This window comes from Schistosoma haematobium, chromosome 3, assembly GCF_000699445.3.
Source record: "Schistosoma haematobium chromosome 3, whole genome shotgun sequence".
NCBI lineage: Eukaryota > Metazoa > Platyhelminthes > Trematoda > Strigeidida > Schistosomatidae > Schistosoma > Schistosoma haematobium.
The window spans coordinates 5,641,734-5,665,182 of record NC_067198.1 but is presented as its reverse complement, the minus strand read 5'-3'; the positions used below and the strand labels follow the sequence as shown (position 1 = coordinate 5,665,182).

The window sequence follows — 23,449 nt, the reverse complement described above, 5'->3', positions numbered from 1 at the left end:
AAACACATCATTGATTGATTTCGTTTATAAATTAAACGTAAGACAATAGTGATATAAACCTGTTGTAATAACTTAGTCTTTACCAGAAACGACAGAGAAACTATAGCAACTCCCATATCAGCGTGTTTTTAATGAATATATTGATGCAAATCAGTTTGTTCACAAATAGAAAAAACTAGCTTAGACGTTTCTGTTGTAGTACACTATAAAATAGTGTTCAATTAAAAAGCGTGGCAAGGATGTTGGGTATGCGTTTGTAGACTGTGCATTTGGCTCTGACCATATTTCGAGACACTTGCTATTAAACAATTTCCCCAGCGTTAACATCGACAGTTAGATGAACAAGTGGCTGTATTGTTACCTTCCTGGAAAGCAGCAGTGTACAGTCCTAGAAGAGAAGTGTTCTACGTCTTAATTAAATACAGCTGGCTGTTGATAAACATTGAAAAATTTTAACACTATCCATGTATGTCTTCCCTTAAAACGAAATGCAAGTGAGTTAGAATACATAAATGGAAGCAAAAGGATAAACGCTGTACACTGCAATATTAAGCACATACTATGCTTTGCACAGGTCGTAATAGTTGGCCTAACCTTTGATCAATATTCATGAACATGCTGGTAAATGACAATTTTTACATTGACTTATTCCACATTTTTGACTAAAACCAAACCTATTCGTTTATTTAAAATAGAACATTAGCGACTCCTGACGGATCTTCTTGTAAGGTGTTTCATCGTCACAATTATGGCACTTTCTCCAAAGTTTCTAAAAATCAGTCTGGACGTTAGTTCTAGCCTCACAACCACTTCCACTAATTATGAGTTACTTCTTTATACTGTAGTTTAAAGAAATAACATGGACAATAATTTAACATCAATATGAAAGTTGTAAATGGAAATCTGGTGTAAATGTTTGTTTAATATTCCATTGACTATGAGATAATTACTGAATAAATCCGTAAATCTGGAGCACGGTTCCGCTCTTGTATACCTTATTTATTTGTTTATCTATTATTATTCTTATTCAAAATTATATATTTGGTACAATATAGAATTCACAACACACAGTACTTCAGCGAGTTTCCGCTTTTTTTGATCGATATGAACGATAAATATTGAGTGATCGGCAGTTAGATATTAGCATTTCAGAAGTCGACATCTGATTAATGTTCATTCGTTTCAATGCACACCGCCAGCCATCATTATATCTGCGATTGTACATCACTGGAACTTGTATAGCAAAATGTCGTAAACTTTTCACAAACGTACCTGAATAGGTAATGAGATTAATGGGCATAATGATCTGTTAAGACAACCAAGGATACAGATAACTTATTGGAATTTCTAGATGGCAGGATCAGTTGGCCCAGATATTTAAGTAGGCCGCCTTGATACTTGCGAACAATGTCTTTCATAGACTGCTGGAATACTGGTAACATGAGCACACTTTATACGGTACAGTATACCGGTCTACACGCTCGCTTAGCTTCTTAGTGAGCATACGACTACATTCGCGTTAAACACGTCACGACCCTCCTGATTGCCTTCATAGTAAATCGGTACGTATTTACTGAATATGATAAAACGTCTTCATTTTGAAAAGACATATAACAGTTAAAAAACTAGAGTAGTACGGCAATACACAGCAAATGTACATGATGTGACTTGTCTTCATCGATTACCTGAAATACAGAATAGAGATAGCTTAGTAGGTGCATTTAGTAGGATCTTAACGTCAATTTTGGAAAATTGAGCGGACTTACCATATGAGGGATAGCTATGCTGCGACGACGAATTTTGTCGAAATCGAATTTTACGGGTCGCACGAAACACTACAACCGCAAGGAGTTTATCCAGAAATAGTATGAATAAGAAAGCTGAAATCTGTACATTGTTACACCATTTCAGCACTTAGTCGATATGATTTCATCTCTTCAGTCATGCGCCTGTAGTGACCTACTTTTATCAAGAGAACGCGATTGGTGTAATGGAAACAGTTATTATTATAATTAATTGTACCAGTGATTGTTTTAATCGCATTTGCTTGTTTAACTGTACCAAAACACATACATTCTCCCGTAGCTCGTGACCTTTCACGAACTTACGTTTGCTCAGTAGTTCTGTAGAATCATAGTCTACTATGATATCAGTACTTCTCTAATAATAGACCTAGTCCTAAAATTGTAGATTTGTCATGATATAACTGCCTAATCTATAAGATCTTACTTGGAAATCATACCATCGTCTACACCAATTCACTGTATCGTAACAATCACCAATACATGATGGAGTACAAGCTTAGGCTAGAGAAAGGACGATATATTTAATATGGATAAAAGATATAAGGTAATATTCCGCAGGGACCACGCCTGTATGACCGAGCCATGCCATCTGATCAATTCCAATTAATTCAACTCATTGTTGCCGCCTTTTCCATCGTTAGGTATTTATCCGCGTTAAATATTGAATATTTATTTTCCGAGTAGTCTCGTGTTCAGCTTTGAGAGTTGTGTGGTTATGGTCCAATGCCACAACAGTTCCACTTGTACTCCTTTGGCATGATCTCGGCATTATTTCGATACCACGAGATTGCCAACGAATATATCTTGCTACAACCTTCAATTGCCTTCTGATTCCTGGTTTACTTGGAGTTTTAGCCTGTTCTGGTACGCAATCTTCTTGTTGTGGTGATCATAGTCAGACGTGGATCGACGCCACATTATGCGCCTACTGTGTATCACTTCATCGATCAAGTATAATAACAACTATTTACCCCTTCACTCTCTAACCATGGCCCTCAGGTTTGCTTCTATGACCAAAACAACAGACACGTTACATATCGGTAGCAGGTATCCGGCACTTAATTGTTCAACTTCCTTACACGCAGTACGTAATGGGTCCAGTTAATCTATTAATGCTATATGGTATATTTTCGATGACAAATTTGAAACACACTGATTGCATCTCTGGCCTGGTCCCAGGTTGTCAGATGCCTGAATCTCATAATATTAAGAATGCAGAACAACTGAAAACTCATTATTGGTTTGGTTAGTTGACAGCAGAGTGTTATTTATAATACTCAAGAGAATAAGAAACCAGAGATCGTTTTCCTTCATCGCTCTCGACAACATAAACAACAGTTAGAAACGAACATACGGGCAGCTAGAAAATCCAAGGTGGAAACAACATTTATTTTGGCCAGAAAACACTTGTTGTGATTTCTGATATTCACAAGATAACATTCAAAACAAAGTGAATTGACATTTAATAATACAAAGCACGTAAGCACTCACGAAAGAATACAATAACCTGAGTAGCAATAGGAAAATATGGGAAAAAGAAACTGATTCAGAAACATTTGCATTAACACTCCGAGTATCACATAAACTGCGGAGTTTCATCAAACTAACAGAAAAAGTGGTGCAACGACACCAAAAAGCCAGCGGAAGAACACCTAGAATGAGGAAAGCCAGCCACAATTGCTTACAAGGATGTCGGAAATGATAATTCTTGCTTCATTGCGCCTGGTTTCAAGTAGACTGACAAAAACACAAACCGAGGTTGTGTTTGTTTTTAAGTCCTTCGGATTTGTCCTGACCTTGTGGAATAAAAAATAGGGGCATATCATTTCCATTTCCGTTTATTCGTGTTCAAATATTACAAATCAAATAATCTTCTAATCTGTGGCGAGATATAGTAAAGTGATCTAACTTCTCTGGCTGCACTGTGTAAGGTAAGCTGTAGGATACTAGGATTTCAATGATAGCTGTTATGAGCACATTTTCTCAGATATCCGAGTTACTTTTAAATAGAAGCTTGCATTCCGAACGTAGTTTTGACTTCACTAAAGCAGTGTACAATCACTGACACACTACAAACTGCAAATGATTACGAGGCAGTACGAAGAAGACAGGCAGTTCTTCTTTGCTGTAGTTATATGTGTTTTCATTTCCTAATTGCATGTAGACAAAATAAGCTGCATTAAATACTTTTACCCTAATTTATATCAATCAACAAGAACGCTTATATTGGCCACAGTGCGTCTGCTTTCTGTATTACGTTTCTCTAAATTTCGATGTTAACAGTATTAAATAGCATTGAAGACTTAGTGATTGGCGATAGTTCATTCGTACAAGTAGCTTTACAACTTATTTCATCATCCATTGAGAGCAGTATGACAGTCTATATGGAAATGGCTATGGAATGCAACGTTTCGATACTTCTCAAAGCGTGACTTTAAATATACTGTACATATCTTCAAACTACTGATAAACATTAAGCAAACAGTCCCTCTACGTAACACGCCTCACAGTGCTGAAAGATATGGGCGCAAATGTTTAAAAACCCGAGTTAAATGGGATCATATGCGATAGAGTATGTTCGAAACACGACGTACCATTTACTGAAATCATTGGTCATCAGCTGAGATATGAATTAAGTATCTATAATATTATCCCATGATAATTAAAATATCACCATTTTTTCATCAAAAACAATTTCACTTGACTGTTATTCCTGGTAAGAAAAAAAAAGAATGTCAAAATTAGGAGGCCTAATCGTTTCGATGCAAAAAACTATCACTCTTAAATTATACAATGAACATATATTACTTCAATAGCTAAGTTCATGAATCAATCAAGGCTAGACCACCATAGGAAAACTGGGCGCACTGGAAGGCCGTTTCACCGCAATATAGGAGTCCTCATGGTGGTCTAGCTATAATTAACTCATGATCTATACTACTAGAAACCATTTCTGATACTAATCAACATATGTTCACTAGCGACTGGCTTCATGAAGTATTTCCTGGAGTTCTAGTGAGAAGCAATGACCAGTGGAGTTCAACTGGGTCTGTTGTGAGATAGAAACTCACTGAAAACAATGTTGTATGTGTCGCTCAATTTCATGGATTGGTTGAAGTAGGACATTAACACTATTGGATGCCGACTCAGTGGTTTAGCGCTCGCGCACGAGAATGATAAGTCCTAGGATCAAATCTCGCTAGTCTGGATCGTGGAATTGCACTGCTGAGAAGTCTAACAATAGGACGATACGGCCGTCCAGTGTGTTCAGGTTTTCCATAGTGGTCTAGCTTCAAGTGAATCATGATCTCAACTATTGACATTGCTACAATCTCCACAAAACCCCGCTTCTGATAATATATTACTTTATTTAAATTATACTACTAACAAGTAATATTAAATAATCGACAAAAATATTTTCATATTATGTATTAACAACTTGTTAATTATCAAATTGAAATGCGTTGTTAATAGAGTCAAAACAATGAATAGGTAGAATAAAATGATTGAGATTAATATAGAGATTAAAAACAAATTAATATGAGGTAGAGAAAAAAACGATGTTTGTTTTGATAGTACTATAATGTAACCTGATTACTGTTTTTTTCCGGCATAGCAACTAAAGAAAAATCAACAATACAAAGAAATTCGATACAAAACAACTTTCTTTCAAAAAGAAAAGAACAAAAAAAAGAAAAAGAAGACTATGATATGTTATTGGGTTTTGGAAGTTCTATTGAATTCGAATGTTTATTTCAAAACATTCTTTTATCTAGATACATTATTATAATTAGATGGATGTTCACGTGCATTAAGACCTGAAATATAAGAAAGAAGATTTCCATTATAGTATCAATCTCATTTCAATTATAAACACGAAAGTTAATACTTTAAATGTATGAATTGGTTAATATAAGATTTGTAGTTAAGATTTACTAAATTATATTGATCATGAGAAAGGGAAATATTGGAAAGCAAAGAAAGTGAAGTTTCGATACGTTGGTTAGTGTTGGGTTGGAGAATGCTAGTCGGCGGCCTATGCTCCATTGGGAGTAACAGGCGCAAGTAAGTAAGTAAGTAAGACCAAGTGATAACAGGGGAAAACCGGATGGATGTTTCATCACACTTATAATGAGTCATATTTTCCATTGATGATATAGAGAAACGATCATCTAATGTTGTCAGAGCAAATTTCAATAAATCATCATTTCTTAATAGAACTCATAGGAATCTGTCACGAAACCATTTATTAGTGAGGACATATGATTATTATATAGTTCGATAGTATGTGGATGTTTATTAAAAGTTTCGTAGCTACTTTCCTTTACAGGTTGACATTGGATAGAAAAGGGAAAGCCGGCTCGCAACGCTAAGATGTCTCAAACTGAAAAAGTTTTTAAGAAAAGCAATAACTCCTAACTACACTCCAATAGGTGGATATAACTAAAATAGTCTCCTTATAGTCCCAACTACACCAAACAAAATTCTTGAAAGAAAGGAGTTTTGATAGGGAACGAAGAAAATTAGTTCGAGCAAGTATCATATGAATAGAAATACCTTGACAATGATCTTCGGAAAAGCGTGACAACTTCATATACTAAAGGACCCAGGAACAAATTAGTATATAGTATCTTGTATTACAGAAAACATGAACGATGATCAGCATGGGAAAAACTGATGATTCAAATTCACACACTAGCTAGTTAGTTAATGATTTCTTGAGGATGTAACACAAACTAACAAGAAGTAAGTGTTCAATGACTTTACTCAATCTTTCATTACCAATAGCTTTACAGTCTATATTGATTGTTGATAAAAGTAGCATTTATATTTATCAAGTACCTACAAACGACGTAAATAAATTTAAAAATGTCTTCTAGTAGGTTATTTCTAAAACTCCTGTTCGTGATTTTCATCGTGAATTGTAGTAATCCAAGTGAACCTTGGATAACCTAGATGCACTGGACGACTGTTTCGTTCTAGTATAGGACTCTTCAAAAGCGCGCATCCATAATCCCGTACACATCATTCGTTGGATGCCGGCCTAGTGGTCTAGAGGTTAAGCGTTCGCGCGCGAAACCGGAGGTCCTGAGTTCGAGCCCATTTAGTGAGGGATCGTCGATGCACAGTGCTGAAGAGTGTCATACTAGGACTAGACGGCGACCTAGTGCTTCCAGCATTTCTATGGTGGTCTAGCTTTAATCGACTCATGAATTCAACCATTAAATTATTACAATTCCCACAAACCTTCATTCTGATAAATGAACAGTGTCAAGTATCTGTAACATCAAAACTATTTAGAAACAATAAAACGGATTTTTTTTCATTATAAATTAATGTCTCATAAATCGTTCGACTTGTACATGGTCTAAGAGGTTGAACCAAAACTAAATTTAATTGATCCGGATGAGTTTCCAATGAGTGATTATCAAATAGCTGTGATATATAAGATATAAAACTTAGTTGCGACCTTAGAGCGACGCCAGACTGACCTTGAGAGTGTTCATCGAATAACCAGGACCAAATAAGGGTTATAAACCTATGTGAGGAATTAGAATTATGATTTACAGTTGACGGTTAGGGTAAGAAATTAGATTTAGGGTTTTTCATCATGAGCTGACATCAGCTATAATACCAAGACTCCATTTAGCCAAATGGGTGAATGAATTTCGCGCCAAAATCTCAAACCTGTTATCTTATACGTGATTGATTCGTCCATAAATTATGGTCTCACCATAAAAATGAGCAACAAATGTAAAATAAAACAGATTTATTGAATTTTGATCATTCGATGAGATCTAATCACTATCCATCAGTAAATTGTAGTGAAGTCCAAAATCTTTATGTTTAGAACTAAGGGAATTTGTTTGTATCCGATTCAAATTTAGTCATTTTCTCCTGAAACATTGAATGATGAATCTAAGACGAATGTCTCATTGAACATTCACATATTTTCTTGTTTGCATTAGTACTCGAACTCATTACCATTCGTTTCAGTCAGTAGAAAAGTAGTATAACTATGTAACATCTAACTAAATATGATTTATATAAAGGGGTTTTGTGGAGATTGGTTTAGTTGCTAAGTTGGACAAGATTTAATGATCTAAAAAATGAAAATATCAGTTCTTTAATGTGAGAAAAGAAAACTGTATTTTAAACATGAGGACATTCAGTATAGAGTTGTGGAGATTGATGAGTTTAACTGAAGTTATGACCAAATGATCAATATTAGATTACTATTGAAAACCTGGAGGTATTACTGGATGGCTGTTTCATCCTAATAAAAGAACATTGATGAAAGAAAGTAACAATAACATCATTGTATACTTACGTGCACTTGTGCTAGCTGCTTCTTTAGCTAATTGTTGTTTAATTGTCATTAATCGAACTCGTTCAGCTATAACAGTATTTGTTTCTTGTAATTGATTTCCGTTATATAAACGATCATTAGTTTGATTGTAAACTGATGAATCTGTTAAACTGAGAAGAGAGGTGAAGAGAAGAGATACATGCAAAATAAATGTACTGAAATGAAATTATAGTTTATGTCATCGGATATCAATGGATTTTTTTGATTTTACGTCATGAAATGACTTTGGTTAGATAAGGATTGAAAATCGGGAAGCAATAAGCAGCTGTATCTATCTAGAATAGGGACCACCAAGAATGAGCACACAACGTCAGAACATGTAGATTGTGTAGTCGGTCGGAAGTGATATTCTCTGATGAATTCGAGTTAGGGCCACCTAGCCTCGAGATTTTGGACGACAGAACTAAATTGTTCCTGTGGGAATGAGACATTTGCATTTATTTCGGACCAATTAGGGTCATATTTGGTCGATTTTTTCCGTCTGTAAGACCGGATGATATGGATATGAATTCAGCACAATGAATAGTTTCGGTCAGGATGATGGGTACGAGTTACTAGTGAGCCCTAACACAAAATCAAGACCCTAGTTTCCTGATGATTATCCCTTTCCACCTAATATCAAAACATACTAGACAAAATATTGAGTCACCCAGATCCGTGGCTACACTGAAACATGGCCGACAAAAATCGATCAATACTAATAACTAGACAAATATAACACTAGTAACTACTCAGTGACCAATCAGCGTCACTACCCTTTGACCAGTGGATCAGAATCCAATTGCCAAGATTTCTTATTTTAATCAATTCATGATATATAATAAAACCATCATCGCATAAGTTCCGTGATAACTATCTCATCTCTCTAAATGGCTGAACTCTAAAAGTCACAGTTTCTCAGCAGTAATTTTGAGATAGGTCATCGCACTTAGTATTATGCATACGATTACTATAAAGATGATAGTTTGTGGAGATAGTTGAAATTAAATTTACATATCCTTACGGGTTGACATCAGATTAAGATGATGAGCATACAATGGTAGAGGTGCATAGCTGAACAGGTAGCTATGGAATGCGCACTGACTTTTAGTAGTTCTTTGGTTGATGTTATTACAGGATAAACATATCAGTTTATCAAAATAAACGATTTCTACAAACGTTTATCCCAATTATGTATACACAGCATGTTACAACTATAATCCATGATAGTAGATACAAACAACCTGGTTAATGGACGCAGAATAATAGTAACCAATGGCTGAAGATGTTAGATGCAGTTCAAAATGGAGTGAAATAATATAGATGCACACATCCTTTATCTTTCCTTAGATTATGGATTTTAAGACTATCATGTACTTTTTATTTCCAATGTCATTCATTTTTCTCGAATCACGTGGCCTATGTCTTATCTTTTATTCTACCACTATTATTGTTGCTACTTTAATTACCATGGAATTTGCCCTGATAATAATTTCATCTAAAGGGTGTTGATGTACCGTGGCAACTTAAACTGATACCCATACATATCAGATTTTACACTGTTCATAACTGAATGATTAACTGATCAGAATTCCAATTGTTACACATTAAAATTTCCATTTATATTAATCGATAAACTTTTGAATACAATAGTTATATTTGTCGAAGATGTTCCATTAGAGAACAATGTCATTGATACTGAGTGAAACTATTCACCTACCTTTGTCGTAATAGAACATTTCTTAATGAATTGATTTTATCTTCTTTCTTTCTTGGTATAATAATTTCATCACCATTTTCAATATCACTATTTTTGCCAATATCTTTACGTGAAGATAATCTTGGTGTAGCAATGAAATATTCATCAGGTGTATTTTGATCTTGATTAGTGAACTATGATTAAAGTGTTAATAAGAGTGATAATTTTGATAACTAACACAAATCATAAAAGTTAGAATAATTATAATCCGAGAAGGGTTTTTGTGGATATTATTAGTAATTTAATGGTTGAATTCATGAGTCAATTGAAGCTAGACCACCATAGCAAACCTGGAAGCGAGGGGGGATCGTAGATGCACACTACTGAGGAGACCCATATTAGGACGAAACGGCCGTCTAGCGCTTCCAGGTTTTTCATGGTGATCTAGCTTCAATTGACTTATGAATTTAAAATTTAAATTACTATAATATCCACAAAAACCTTTCTCTGATTATATTCATCGTATGCTCACTAGTAATGGTCTCCAAGAGGTATTTCCTGGAGTTCTAGTGAGAAACCGTCACATGTGGAGTTCAACCGGGTCTCTTGTGAGATAGTAACTCACTGATGACAATGGTGGATGGTGGCTCGTTTTCGTGGATAGACATTAACATCGTTGGATACCGGCTCAGTAGTCTAGTGGTTAAGCGTCCGCGCGCGAGTGATAGCTCCTGGGTTCGAATCTCGCGAGGCGGGGTCTTGGGTGCGCTCTGCTGATAAGTCCCGTAATAAGACGAAACGGCCATCCAGTGCCTCCAGGTTTTTCATGGTGGTCTAGCTTCAACTGACTCATGAATTCAGCTAATAAATTGTTAGAATAATTGTTTGTTATTATGAATCAAGATCTATGATGTGTCTGTAAATATTAGTCGACAATGTTTAAAATAGTGTCTATTATTAGAGCAACATTGGATTTTACATAGTGTCGGTAATTTGTGGAGCAAATAACGGTAGACCTAATGTAAATGTTTCAAACTAAGTTGACGTACTTTACACCAACCTGTCAAGCGAAACATAACATGGAACGAAAACTATAAGATAATATTATATCCAATATTTTGAATGAATATAACAGTCACCAGTTTTCAATAATAAATCAAAATTCCCAAGCGGATACAAACCAAGAAATCTATTCATACTGACTGATATACTTTAGTTGGGGGCATTTGAAGAATGTGTGAACCATAACGAGTTACCACTCGCCCCAGTAATGCTAAATATTGGCTGAGGAATGGTTTAAGTCATCCCCTAAATTGATCATAAGTAGTCAAGAATCTTAGAGAGTTGACAGCTTTATTTATCATGGAAATTTCATCAACTCTGATGGGTTATTGTCTGGCGAAGTCTCGGCACATATTAAGACAACCGGCTTGACATTTTTGGAATTATGTCACTTGTAAAGTAGACAGGCTTTTCGCGTGCTACTATACTTCACTGTAATTTGTTTTGTATTTTTCTATGGCTATGAAACATGGTATATAAAAGCATAATTAGATTGATTGATTGTAGTCCTAAACATCAATTGGAAGATTCACACAATCATATTTAGCATAGTTTTCTAAGTTTTTTTTTATTGAGATCATGAATTGATCGATGTTAGACCACCACTGAAAGCCTGGAAGTACTGGACGGCAGTTTCGTCCCAGTATAGGACACCTCAGCAGTGCGCATCCACGATCCCATATCAAAGGGACTCGAACCTAGAACCTTCGGTCTCGCGTGCGAACGTTTAATCTCTAAAGCCGCCATCCAACGAATCCCGCGTGCGGAATCGTGGATGCTCACTGCCGAGGAGTTTCATACTAGGACGAAACGGCCATCCAATGCTTCTAGGTTTTCAATGGTGGTTTAGCATCGGTCCCAATAAAAAAAACTTAACAGTCTCCACAACCTTATACTGTTAGTTTTTTAACTTATCAAATTAAGAAATGTCTAGTTTACAACTTTGCCAAATTTATTAAAAGCTTGTTTTATTTGAAACTTTGTACGAGTTGTTAAAAGATAACAAAACGAATCACCCGTTCAAGATACGCTTAGTTTTTCAACAACGACAACCAAAAACTCATTAACTTGTTTGAATTTAAGGTAGATTTAAGTACTGAATGGAGTAAATTGTACAAACTCATATTCATCAATGGGTGTACAGTTAAACTTCAGACATTATTGTATTGTACTGTATTGTTTAGTGATTAGTTCATCCAAAAATTACATGAGGTAGTCATTTAGATTAATATAACCAATTCAAAACACTTAGACAATAGATGAATTGTAGCCAACATTGTAAATTGAGATGAATATTTGATCTCATTTAGTACTGTTCAGCTAGAAAAATCTACATCTCAGTGTTGATGTAGATATTGGGATTCGAACCAAGTGTTAATAAATACTTAATTGTGTATAGTGAAAAAAACAAAATTCCATACAACAACAAATCAAATCATTATGTTCATGGTGAGATTATAATCTATGGACGACCTTTGAGCGACGCCAAAGTGACCTTGAGAGTGTCTACCTACTTACTAGGGCTAAATGAAGGTTATAAAGAAGTTTAAAGAATCAGGATTATGATTTACAGTTGATGCTTAGGATTAAGAACTAGATTTAGGGTTTTCATCACGTATTTACATCAGATAAAATGCCAAGACAGTATTTGGACAAATGAGTGAGTGAATTTCATGCCAAAATCTAAGACCTACTATCGTAAATCTGATTAGTTCGTCCATAAATTATAGTCTCACCATGTTTATGTCTGTTAACGATTAATTTTGAGCCAAAAATCATTTTTTAAACAAAACAAATGATCATTAAATGTTCTTACCATACTTTCAAGAGATCCAGCTGAGTTGATATTGTCTTGATTTAAAGATGACTGTGGAAGAGTTATTTTGTTTTTCAAAATGAGAATGGCGAGACAAAATAAAGAGAGAAAAGAATAAATTCATAACTATCATGTAAAAAATCTGTATTATTTACAAAAAGAATTAAATAATAAAACTCCTATGGTACCAAAATGTTTTTACATACAAATTCACACTCTGTTAGATGATTGAAAGTATCTGGCAGCAAGTCCTGTACTGATCCATATTTAATGATAGTTGAGACCTGTTACTAAGGCATCCATGTAACTTTGAACGAACTAATAATCCTCTATGAGATTTAAACTCATGTCAATCAATTTGATCGTCTGAGCTATTACCACAGAGATATTCAGGCGACGGCTGATCTTCTGTAGGAATGAGATATCTAGATCTAATGATCACTGAAAAGTCAGCCCTCAGTACTGATCAATAGAATGTGATCAATACTGACAAGTAGACAAATATGATGTTGATCATTAATGAGGGATCAATCAATGTATGATTTATAGTGTTATCTATCTAAAAGCATTAAAATACAAATTTTCTAATGAATACAAGGAATCAACTATTCAGCTTGTTGATTCGCATAAAGAATTCATGAAAACATCTTATTTCAATTAGATGAAGAAAATCAGTTAGAACATTAACGGCTTTGAGTATGGTCTTCTGACAAGATGATTGTCAACCTTTTGTGGTTATAAAAAGCACTAAACATATGTATTCACTCATCGTCACTTTCGATTCCCAGTTTACTACTGATATGAATGACCATGTAATGTACCGTATGTTAACTACAGTTCTAGTAGAACATTCAGGTTGAAAAAGAATTGTGAAACAACAACAAGATCATCAAATAATTTTCAAGAATTGAAGCAAAAAATTGGAAAATATTTTGAATATATGGCAATTTATAAAACTAAGTTTATATAAACCTTAGACTATTTTGAGAGAACGAATGTTCGCTTGTAACAAAGTTCTATACAAAAATAAAACAGTTTTTCAATATATTTCTTGATGTTCAATAGTTTTCTAAGTAATTCACTTAGTATTGTTTACTTGTGTCTTCAAATTGTTGTTTAGAGCTGCAGTTGATCAGTCTCTTGTTGGCATATGCTCCCAAATGCCCTGGTACGGCTGAAAATCGGGAGAGTCAACTCTCCTTCTCCAAATGCTCTCACATGGCCACCCGTATATAGTCACTGTCAGGGAAGTCCTACTCACTACCTTCTCGTGGCATTACTGTTGTTTACGAAAGTGAGGGGATTAAATGAAAATGTACGGCGCTTTAACAGGGTTGGTGGACACGGGGAGTACACCTGGGTGAGTTGGAAAACCATGATTACAAACTAATGATGCATATGGGCTTCAGGATCCCAACAGAACAAATGGCGTATGGACCAATCGTTGGTCACCGGCTACCATGAAACTGTATCTCCTTACGTTGCTCCACTGCTTGTGGATCAGACCTTTAGATCAAAGGCTCCGAGTGTGGCCCTCTGAGAAAACCACCTAACTCGGTTTGGGCACCCAGGCAATACCCCAGCCCTCACATAAATTGAATGATTTATGTGGCACATATCTATTTGATATCTTCTTGTACCAATGTTGATGTGTTTAAATGAATAAATAAATAAATAAAATTTTTGGCTTATGTGCATCCTATGCGGTCTACCTAGATATTGCTTTAAGTCACAAACTTTATAAGGAAAGATGGCTAGCGATGGAATTCAGGATGCACAATTTATCCCATTTCGCAATCATCAGTTGAATGTATCTGCATCTCAGACTTGATATTCACTAGGGAACTTGAATCCAGTACCGTTTACTTTAAACACCATTGTATTATCCACTCAACTATTGAGTTCTGATAGCTACCTTAAGTAAATGTAATCTATGTTGTACAATGTTAAACACTACACAAGATTATATGATGAAGATTATCATTGATGAAGTAAAAGAATCATTCAATAAATCAATATCACTTACTCGTCTTGAAGAATCATATAAATTTAATTTATATTTATTTGTCATTGTATTAGTTTGTGGTAATAATGACTTTTTAATTGGTTGTATTTTATTTTGTTCCATAATAGAAGAACAATTTGATATTATTGTCTCTCTTTTAGAATTATAATGGTAATTATGGTGATTATTATTATTATCAGATGGATGTGTTCCACTGAATAATTCAGTTTCTTGCATGGAGGGTCCTTAAAATAAGTTTAAAAAAAGGATAAGAAAAAGACATTAACGAAGATTTAAATGAAAGTCAGTGGACTCAGTCAGTCAGTTAGCTACGACGTAGAACCAGGCACATATATGCATCGGTTCAAGTTGCCACACCACATTAACACAACAAAATGAACACAAGATTCATAGAACTAGTCACTTCTATGGTAGTAATATATAAAAGAAAGATCGAATATAAGGATATACAGTACAGGAAATAGTTGATAGGAAGAAAGATGTGAAGCAATTTTAATCTCATAGTTTAAAGGAAGACAGAAAGTGTATACAATGATGCCATTGTGATCGATTCTGAGCCATGTCACCCACAGTCTCCAACCATTGGTTACGATAGTCACGTGAACCCCAATCAAGTAGTCTGCATCTACCAACGTGGCTCAGACTGGAAGTTAGTGACTTTAGGCACTGATGCCACGTTTTGGTTTGGCCGACCCTAACATTCTTCTAACCATCGCCAACACCAGTCAGCATTGTACGTCGTGGTAATCGGTGTTCAGGCATACGCAACACGTGGCCCAATCATCTCAGTCGATGAAGATTCACAACCCCATCAACTGATTTTCCATCATTCACTAATACCCTGCGTCTAACCTCACTATTACTTACCCGATGATCCCAACAGATGCGAGCAATATTTTTAAGGCATCTGTGGTCAAATACTAGTAGCTTACGAGTGTCTTCTACTCCTAATGACCATGTTTTGCTGCCGTAAATTAAAACAGAATGGACTGCCGCGCAGTATACTCGTCCTTTTGTTGATAGACGGATATCTCGCCCTCGTCATAGGTGACGTAAGTTGGTAAAAGCCAAACGAGCTTTCTGAATCCGTACAAAGATTTCTTCAGACACCAACTCACAGTCCAAGTCAGTAGACTGTGAGTCATTAGAGGTGTAGAACATGAAATAGATGTGCATTATTCCAGGTTAGCGTACTTTATCAGCATAGTGAGATAAAGTTATTAAGACAAATGACAGAGTAAGCGTGGTTTTAAAAGTAAATAAGATTCGGGAATGACCGAGAATGAACTGGTGGAATAAAAAGGAGAAGTATTTTAAGACAAAGAGTGAATTTAATAGTGACCGATTTTGAATTATGTCATTTGATCACGATAATACGATGAATCACATCCAAGTAGTCTGAAGTTAGGAACAGGGCTTATTTATGATAAATCTTCCAATCGAACGCTTGATTCGGTTTCCTAAACTCTTCTAGTAACCCCTAGGACAAATATGCACGGCAACTTGAATACAAGAGAAAAGACGGTAAATATGGATAAAACGTTTTACCCTAGTGCTAGTTTATGAACAGAAAACCGAGGGTATTCATAGCAACTCAGGTGGCCTTAGGCTTCTGCAAAGTTCTGGAACCCTTCTAAACATAGGAGCAAGATAGGTAATTACCCAATCAGAAAGTGATGTGTGACTCTTCCCTTTCTAGATGTTTTTGAGATACTTTTATTGAATGCTGATTAGGTAACATGTTTCTCAGCGTTTTCAGGGCCTCTTTAGGCTTTTTTCGCGGAATTTTCTGCGTCTCCTCAAAAATTTTAACAGCCAATGACTTCGTAAACTGGTGTCATGTATTCAATTGACAGCACCTAACTTTCTTTTAACCTATTCCTTCAACAGAGAAAGTCCCCCATTTAACTGAGCAATGACTGAGAATATAAAAAAACATGTCTTAAGTAACTCAGGCGATAAAGATTCACAATCTTATAGACTGATTTATTATTTTTGTCTAGTAACCTCAGGTCAATAAACAGAAATTATTGATCTTCAGTTGAATAAACTAGTAGTTGCCATTAATGAAAATTATTAAATCATCTTATTGTTGATCAGTAGGTTCGATCTATTCAAGAATGCCTATATCAGTGTACAAACAACGTTTAGTTAGGTTATTCGATTGTTAACTTTCTAGTCAATTTCTAGACTTGATCAGTAAATAGATAAAGTCAATAATATAATTGACTTACTGGCCATACACACAGGATGTATATATATCAAAAGACAATGATCAATTAAAGTTCTTAACACCAATGGGAAAATCTAAACAACTAATATAATATGTATATTAGAGCGTTTCTCGTAATCCTTATACGGGTATACATTATTGTTACCCTATTTGATTGATCGATTTTATAAACGCTTAAAATATTATACTGGTCAAATTTTCTGGTTATTGTTTGTAAATTTACTTGAAATCCATAATAAGCCATCGTATGAAATTCCCATATTTAACTGATTATTTTAAATTGTCTAAGAAAATATGCGTTCAGTATTATCTGGTCAATTAAGTGTACTGATAACTTGCCCCTAAATGCCCTGGTATGGCCGAAGATGGAGAGTAATCGGCTCTTGCGTATATAGCCACTGTCAGGGAAGTCCTACTCACTACCTTCTCGTGACATTACTGTTGTTTACGAAATTGAGAGGATGAAATGCGAATGTCCGGCGCTCTGACAGGTTTGGTGGACATGGAGAGTGCACCTAGGTTAGTTAGAAATCCTTCATTCCAAACCAATGGTGTACATGGGCTCCAGGATCCTAAGTGAACAAATGGCATAAAAACCAATCGTTCGTCACCGGCTACCATGGGACTGCATCTCCGTACGTTGCTCTACTGCCTTGCGGGTCAGACCTTTAGGTCAAAGGCCCCGGGTGTAGCCCCCTGAGAAAACTGTCTGATTCAGTTTGGGCACCCGGGCAGTATCATAACCCACACACATGTAGTGACATAGTTTTATCAAGAGAACGCGACCATTTTAATGGAAACAATTATTATTATAACTAATTGTACCAGTGATTGTTTTACTGTACTTGCTTGTTTAACTGTACTAAAGACATTCTAGCTTCCGTTGATTGTGATCTCGCATGCACTTACGTTTGCTCAGTGATTCCGCTTGTATTCCTTTGGCACGATCTCGGTATTCTTCGATACCACGAGATCGCCAACAAATATATCTCGCTACAACCTCCAATCGCCTTCTGATATCTGGTACGCAACCTTCTTGTAGTGGTGATCATAGTCAACAACGAAGTGACTTGTGTGGCACATATGTATCTGGTACCCCTTTGTACCAATATTTATATGTTCAAGCAAATAACCGAAAACTCACAGAAGAAATCAGAAGCCTTATCTTAAGCGTAGTTTAGCCATAATAACCAATTGCACTAGTGATCCTAAAGTTCTGAAAGCTTCATGGAGAAGATTTTGACAATTCCGGAGTTTGAATATTCTAATTAGAACGAAACTATTCCCTTAAATGTATATTAGATATTTATATGTAGTAATAAGCAAGGCCAGACAGATTACATGATATCGCAAAAGCACATGATAAATAAAATGTAAGCTGAACTAGTCCAAGTAAGTGAATAATTCATTTAACCAAGATCAAAATGTCCAGGATGTCAATCTATAAATTTGTGTAGTCATTTATAAATATGTATAGATTTGAAGCATTATTATTTGGCTACTAGTTTCTACCTCAGCATATGTGCCTTGGTCAAGTTTCAAGAGTGTGAATACTGACTGCACAGAAACGCAGACCATGAAATTAGAATTATACTATTCATTCTGACTGAATAGGGAAGATTATATATTTCAAATTATTTTTTGTTATAATATAGACTCTCATGAAAGTTAATTGATCAAAGTTGACAAGACAGAGTTCAATATGCACTACTGTGAAGTAGTAGTATTGGTAGTAATACATGAAATTTAAGCAACAATCATACACTGAATATACAAATAAAAAACTTAGCAGTTGAATTCATGAGTCGATTTAACCTAGACCATCATGGAAAATCCGGAAGTACTGGACTGCCGTTTCTTCCTAGTTTGGGACTCTTTAACAGTGCGTATCCACGATCCCACTCAAGAGATTCGCGCACTAACGCTTAACTTATAGACCACCAAGCCGACCGGCATATAACGGTGTTAATGTCTAACTTAAATTAATCCACGATATTGCGCCACCGTCCACCATTATCTTCAGTGAGTTACTATCTCACAACAGACACGATTGAAGTCCATTGGTTTAAAGGATAAGCGTTCACGCGCGAAGCCGAAGGTTTTGGGTTCGAGTCCCTCCTCTGAGGGATCGTGAATGTGCACTGCTGAGGAATCCCATATTAGGACTAATCGACCGTCCAGTACTTCCAGGTTTTCAATGGTGGTTTAACTTAAATTGACTCATGAATTTAACTATTAAATTATTACAATCTCCACAAACCCCCATTCTGAAAATAAAAAAAAGTAATAAATCAAGTAAACTAACTAGAAAGATTAGCATATATAACGTCGGGATTTTGTCCATGAGTATCTAGAGATGACGAAGATGGTTTGTTCAGTGAACTTTTATCAATAGTAATTGGTTGTTCAAAAAATGAACCTTTGGATACCTAGAAATAAAAAGTAATTTATTCATACTGAACTTAATTTATAATACAGAGAATTTATTTGCAAAATGATCAAACTGAGAATTCCAGGGTATTCTAATATGGGTCAATTTAAAAACGGATGTTTCACAAAGAGATCTTTGCTAAATGGTTTAGAAAAATGGTATACATAAGCACACAGTAGTGTACAACTCATGGGCCTATATACTAACTAAAGTGTTATTATTACATTCAAAGAGTTACAAAATTTCCTGTCAAATGTGAAACCCATTAGCCAGATAAATTGAATTCAAAATCTGTTATTCATTAAACAAATGATATAGGTGAGACTTTAATATACGGACGAGCCAATTAGAAGCGTTTGGGGGATTTTAAGGTCACGGTGTCAACTTCAGTACTTAATGCTAACGTACGATCGGTTCACAGGGAATTTTATACAAAATGTGATAATTGAACGGCTATAACAAATAAAACTGCGAGACTAAAATTTGTGGACAAATCAATCAGTATAAGATAACAGATCTCGGATTTTGGCTCGAAAGTCTTTCATCCATTCGGCTAAGTAGAGTTTTGGCATTATAGCTGATGTCAGTTCGTGATGAAAACCCTAAATATAATTCCTAAGTCAAATCAGGACAATTATTGCGAACTAGATAATAAAAGCACCAATAACCCTAGCTGCAACCAGGTACTACAATATATACGGTTGATTGGAGAGCGTACAGATGCCTATATAGACTTGGTTATATGCATCGTGTCGTTATCCACAAGTGATATCTTATGAACCCAATAACCGGAGTGCGTACAAACAATATTGAATCTATGTGGTTTAGGTTGAAAGAGTTTTTGCGACCTTATCATGGCTCCAAAGGCCATATCCATCAACCAGAATACTTTATTACTTCGTCAAGAGAAAAATACGAGGATCATGCTGTTGATTCGATAATATCCCATAGACAAAATGAGTAATATTCTATTTTGATATTCAAAAATAAATGAAAATAATCATGAAAAGGTGAAATTACGGACATCTTGAGAAGAATGGGACATTACATAATGACAGTTCTACAGATTGACGATTCTATAATATACAGACTGTAATTGTTCGAGATACACAGGCTCATTCTAGACAGTGATTGATACATTTCATTCAAATCACAGAACTAATTGTAAAATAGGTATGTAAGCGAACCCTGTGTGTAATAGCAGCAATAATAGTACAGAAGTTTATTGAGATTGCTTGATCCAATAGTTTGAATCGAGAACTAGTTTGATCTTAAGAACTTCTAGGAGTTATAAAGTACAAGATTCAATCGAGGATAGAAGTCAGAAGCTTCAAGTCATATGGAGATGGATTAATAAGCCTCAGAACACTGAGTTGGCATCCAATGGTTTGCAAGTCTAACTTCAGGTAATTCGCGATATTCCATAGCCATCTTTCAATGCCACCGGTAGGTAACTGGTAGATTAAACTTCCTTGGTTATGGATGCTTAGTAGAACTGTGGAAATTACCTCTCACAACGATCCAAAAGTAATGTAGGGCATGAGACCCAAAAATGTCCATAAATCCTCCATATTAACCAAAACTATCTACTCTCTAGTATCTAAGTTGAGAGGAAATTTTCTGAGTTGTAGTGAGATGAAGTAATCACTTGAGTGCAATCGAGTTCAGGAGTGAAACAAGTAATACATGTTACAACGGATGGTAATCGCAAACGAAGAGTGAACCACCATCAAATTTCACTACAGTAGTTTGAAAGTTCTGGGTTCAATCTTCTGTAGGGTCATCGATCCACTGGTCAGTGAGTGTTTCCTGGCTTTCAATGTTTCTCTATCCGATGTCGGCCCATGACAACAAAAAATTGCAATTAGAGAAATAAACCGAATAAATAGTTAATACGACATACTTCGTTCCTTCCAAATTCGTTTCTGTTAAGTTTCTTTGGTGGAACATCATTATTTCTATACAGGTCGCCTTGATTGAACTGACCCGGATCTGTTGTGAAATCAATATTCTCAAGTAAATCATCGAATTTTTGTCGAATATTATGATTATAATTTTCATATTTTAACTCGTTTGAATCTTTTTCTTTTAGGAGAAAACAGAATATGAGAATAATTTTTCAAGTGAATTATGAAATAAATGTTTGGTATCAACTAATGAAATTTGAAAACTTCTGAACACTTTTGTTTTATGATTGAGATCATGAACCGATTGACGTTAGACCACCATTGAAAACCTGGAAACACCGGACGGGCATTTTTTCCTATTGTGGGACTACTCAGCGGCGCGCATCCACGATCTCGGGGGCGGGATTCGAACTAAGGGCCTCCAGTCTTGCGCACCAACGCTTAACCTCTAGACAACTGATTTGTCCGGCACCCAACGGTGTTAGTGTCTAACCTCAACCAATCCTCAAAGTTGCGCGACCATCTTCTATTGTACTGAGCTGAATACCTGTCTCTACTCGACACGGATTAGCTCCACTGGTCACGGCTTCTCAATAGAACTCCGAGAATCTCCTCACGAATCTAGTCACTAGTGAGCACATGGTAATTATCAGTATAGGGTTGTGGAGATTATTGAGTTTTTTTTATTGAGATCATGAAATGGCCATCCAGTGCTTCTAGGTTTTCAATGGTGGTCGGTTTATGATTTCAATCAAAAAACGTAATAATCTCCATAACCCTATACTGAGTTTTGTTTTAGTCTAATCGAGTTTGAAAAGAAAAAGATCCAGTTAAAGTTAGTAATTGAGATTTTGAATCTACTATCTTAATTATGAATGTTCCCCGAAGTTACTTTTATGACTATGAAATGTGGCTTATAAAATAGAAGATATTCGTAAGATACTGGGGGGGGTGATTATAGATGTATTTGAAGTAATCAATTTATTTTTTTGCTACAATGAGTGAGCAATAGTGAGGTTAGATACAAGGTACTAAGTAAATGAAGACAAATTAGTTGATAAGGTAGTAAATCTTTATTAATTAGTGCACCTGGAATATATGCTACGTATGTTCAATCACCGCCTAATTTAAACGCGCCATGTTGGGTGTAAGAAAGCTAGATGTGGTCAAACGACGACATGGCATTAATTTACGTAATTATCGACCGTCATAATGGTAGATGCAAACTACCTGGTTGTGCTCGCATGATAACTGCGTTTAGTGGTTGGAGACACTAGGTGACATGGTTTAGAATCAGTTGCAGTGACAAAGATACATTCATTTTTTGTCTTCAATTTGATTTTGAGATTTGAAATAATCATAATCATTCTTTCTTCGGAAAATGTTTAATCTTTTATACTATCACGAAAACAGTCATTATTTCTACTTCTATGTCATTTGATTTGAGCTATGATGAGGTATTGAGTGTACTATATCCTTATATATATTACCACTATTGAATTAACTACTCCTATGAATCTGGTGTTCATCTTGCTGTGCTAATGCGGTATGGCAACTTGGACCGATGTATATATGTGCCTAGTCCTACGTTTTAGTTGACTGACTGAGTGAAAGAAGGAATATCCGGGGATAATTAATATATTAAAATTATGTTGTGTTGTAAATTCATTCTGCTTAAACTTTAACTTGTATTGATTGCCTGTACTTTTATTGATAAACTGTTATTTTGGCTCATATTCTGGTTCTCGATCGTTGATCAAAACTATATTATTATGCGACCTGATCTAGTGGTTTAATTACTTAACATCGTAGTCTAGTGTTCATAGTCTTTCATCTAGAGTATCGAGTCATGTCATTTATTATCAAATGCATAAACGTGAAATTATGACCTTTTCAATGTAATGACAACATTTGTCTTCATATCTTCGCATTGCTGAATTAATATGATGTGACATTGTGACGCAATGCATGAAAGTCCTAGCTACTACGTTGCTAATAACTAACTGACTGAAGAATCGATATTAAAAAAACTAGAGAATTGTTAATTTATTTAAACACATAGATATTGGTACAAGGAGGCACCAAATAGATATGCACCACATAAATCATTCGATTTGTGTG

At 35.4% G+C, this 23,449-nt stretch overlaps 1 protein-coding gene across 1 annotated transcript in view; it reads right to left on the bottom strand.

The window, feature by feature from the left end:
* Positions 1-5,573: 5,573 nt before the first annotated feature.
* The window catches only part of MS3_00004876 (uncharacterized protein), a gene marked incomplete at both ends in the record, with an annotated part of 53,636 nt that continues 35,760 nt past the window's right edge, over positions 5,574-23,449 (bottom strand). Inside the window, 7 exons of the mRNA XM_035732893.1 lie at positions 5,574-5,623; positions 8,137-8,285; positions 9,875-10,047; positions 12,732-12,782; positions 14,758-14,981; positions 19,296-19,419; positions 21,325-21,506. Coding sequence (XP_035590032.1) covers positions 5,574-5,623; positions 8,137-8,285; positions 9,875-10,047; positions 12,732-12,782; positions 14,758-14,981; positions 19,296-19,419; positions 21,325-21,506 — 953 coding nt within the window. The remainder of the gene's footprint in view (positions 5,624-8,136; positions 8,286-9,874; positions 10,048-12,731; positions 12,783-14,757; positions 14,982-19,295; positions 19,420-21,324; positions 21,507-23,449) is intronic.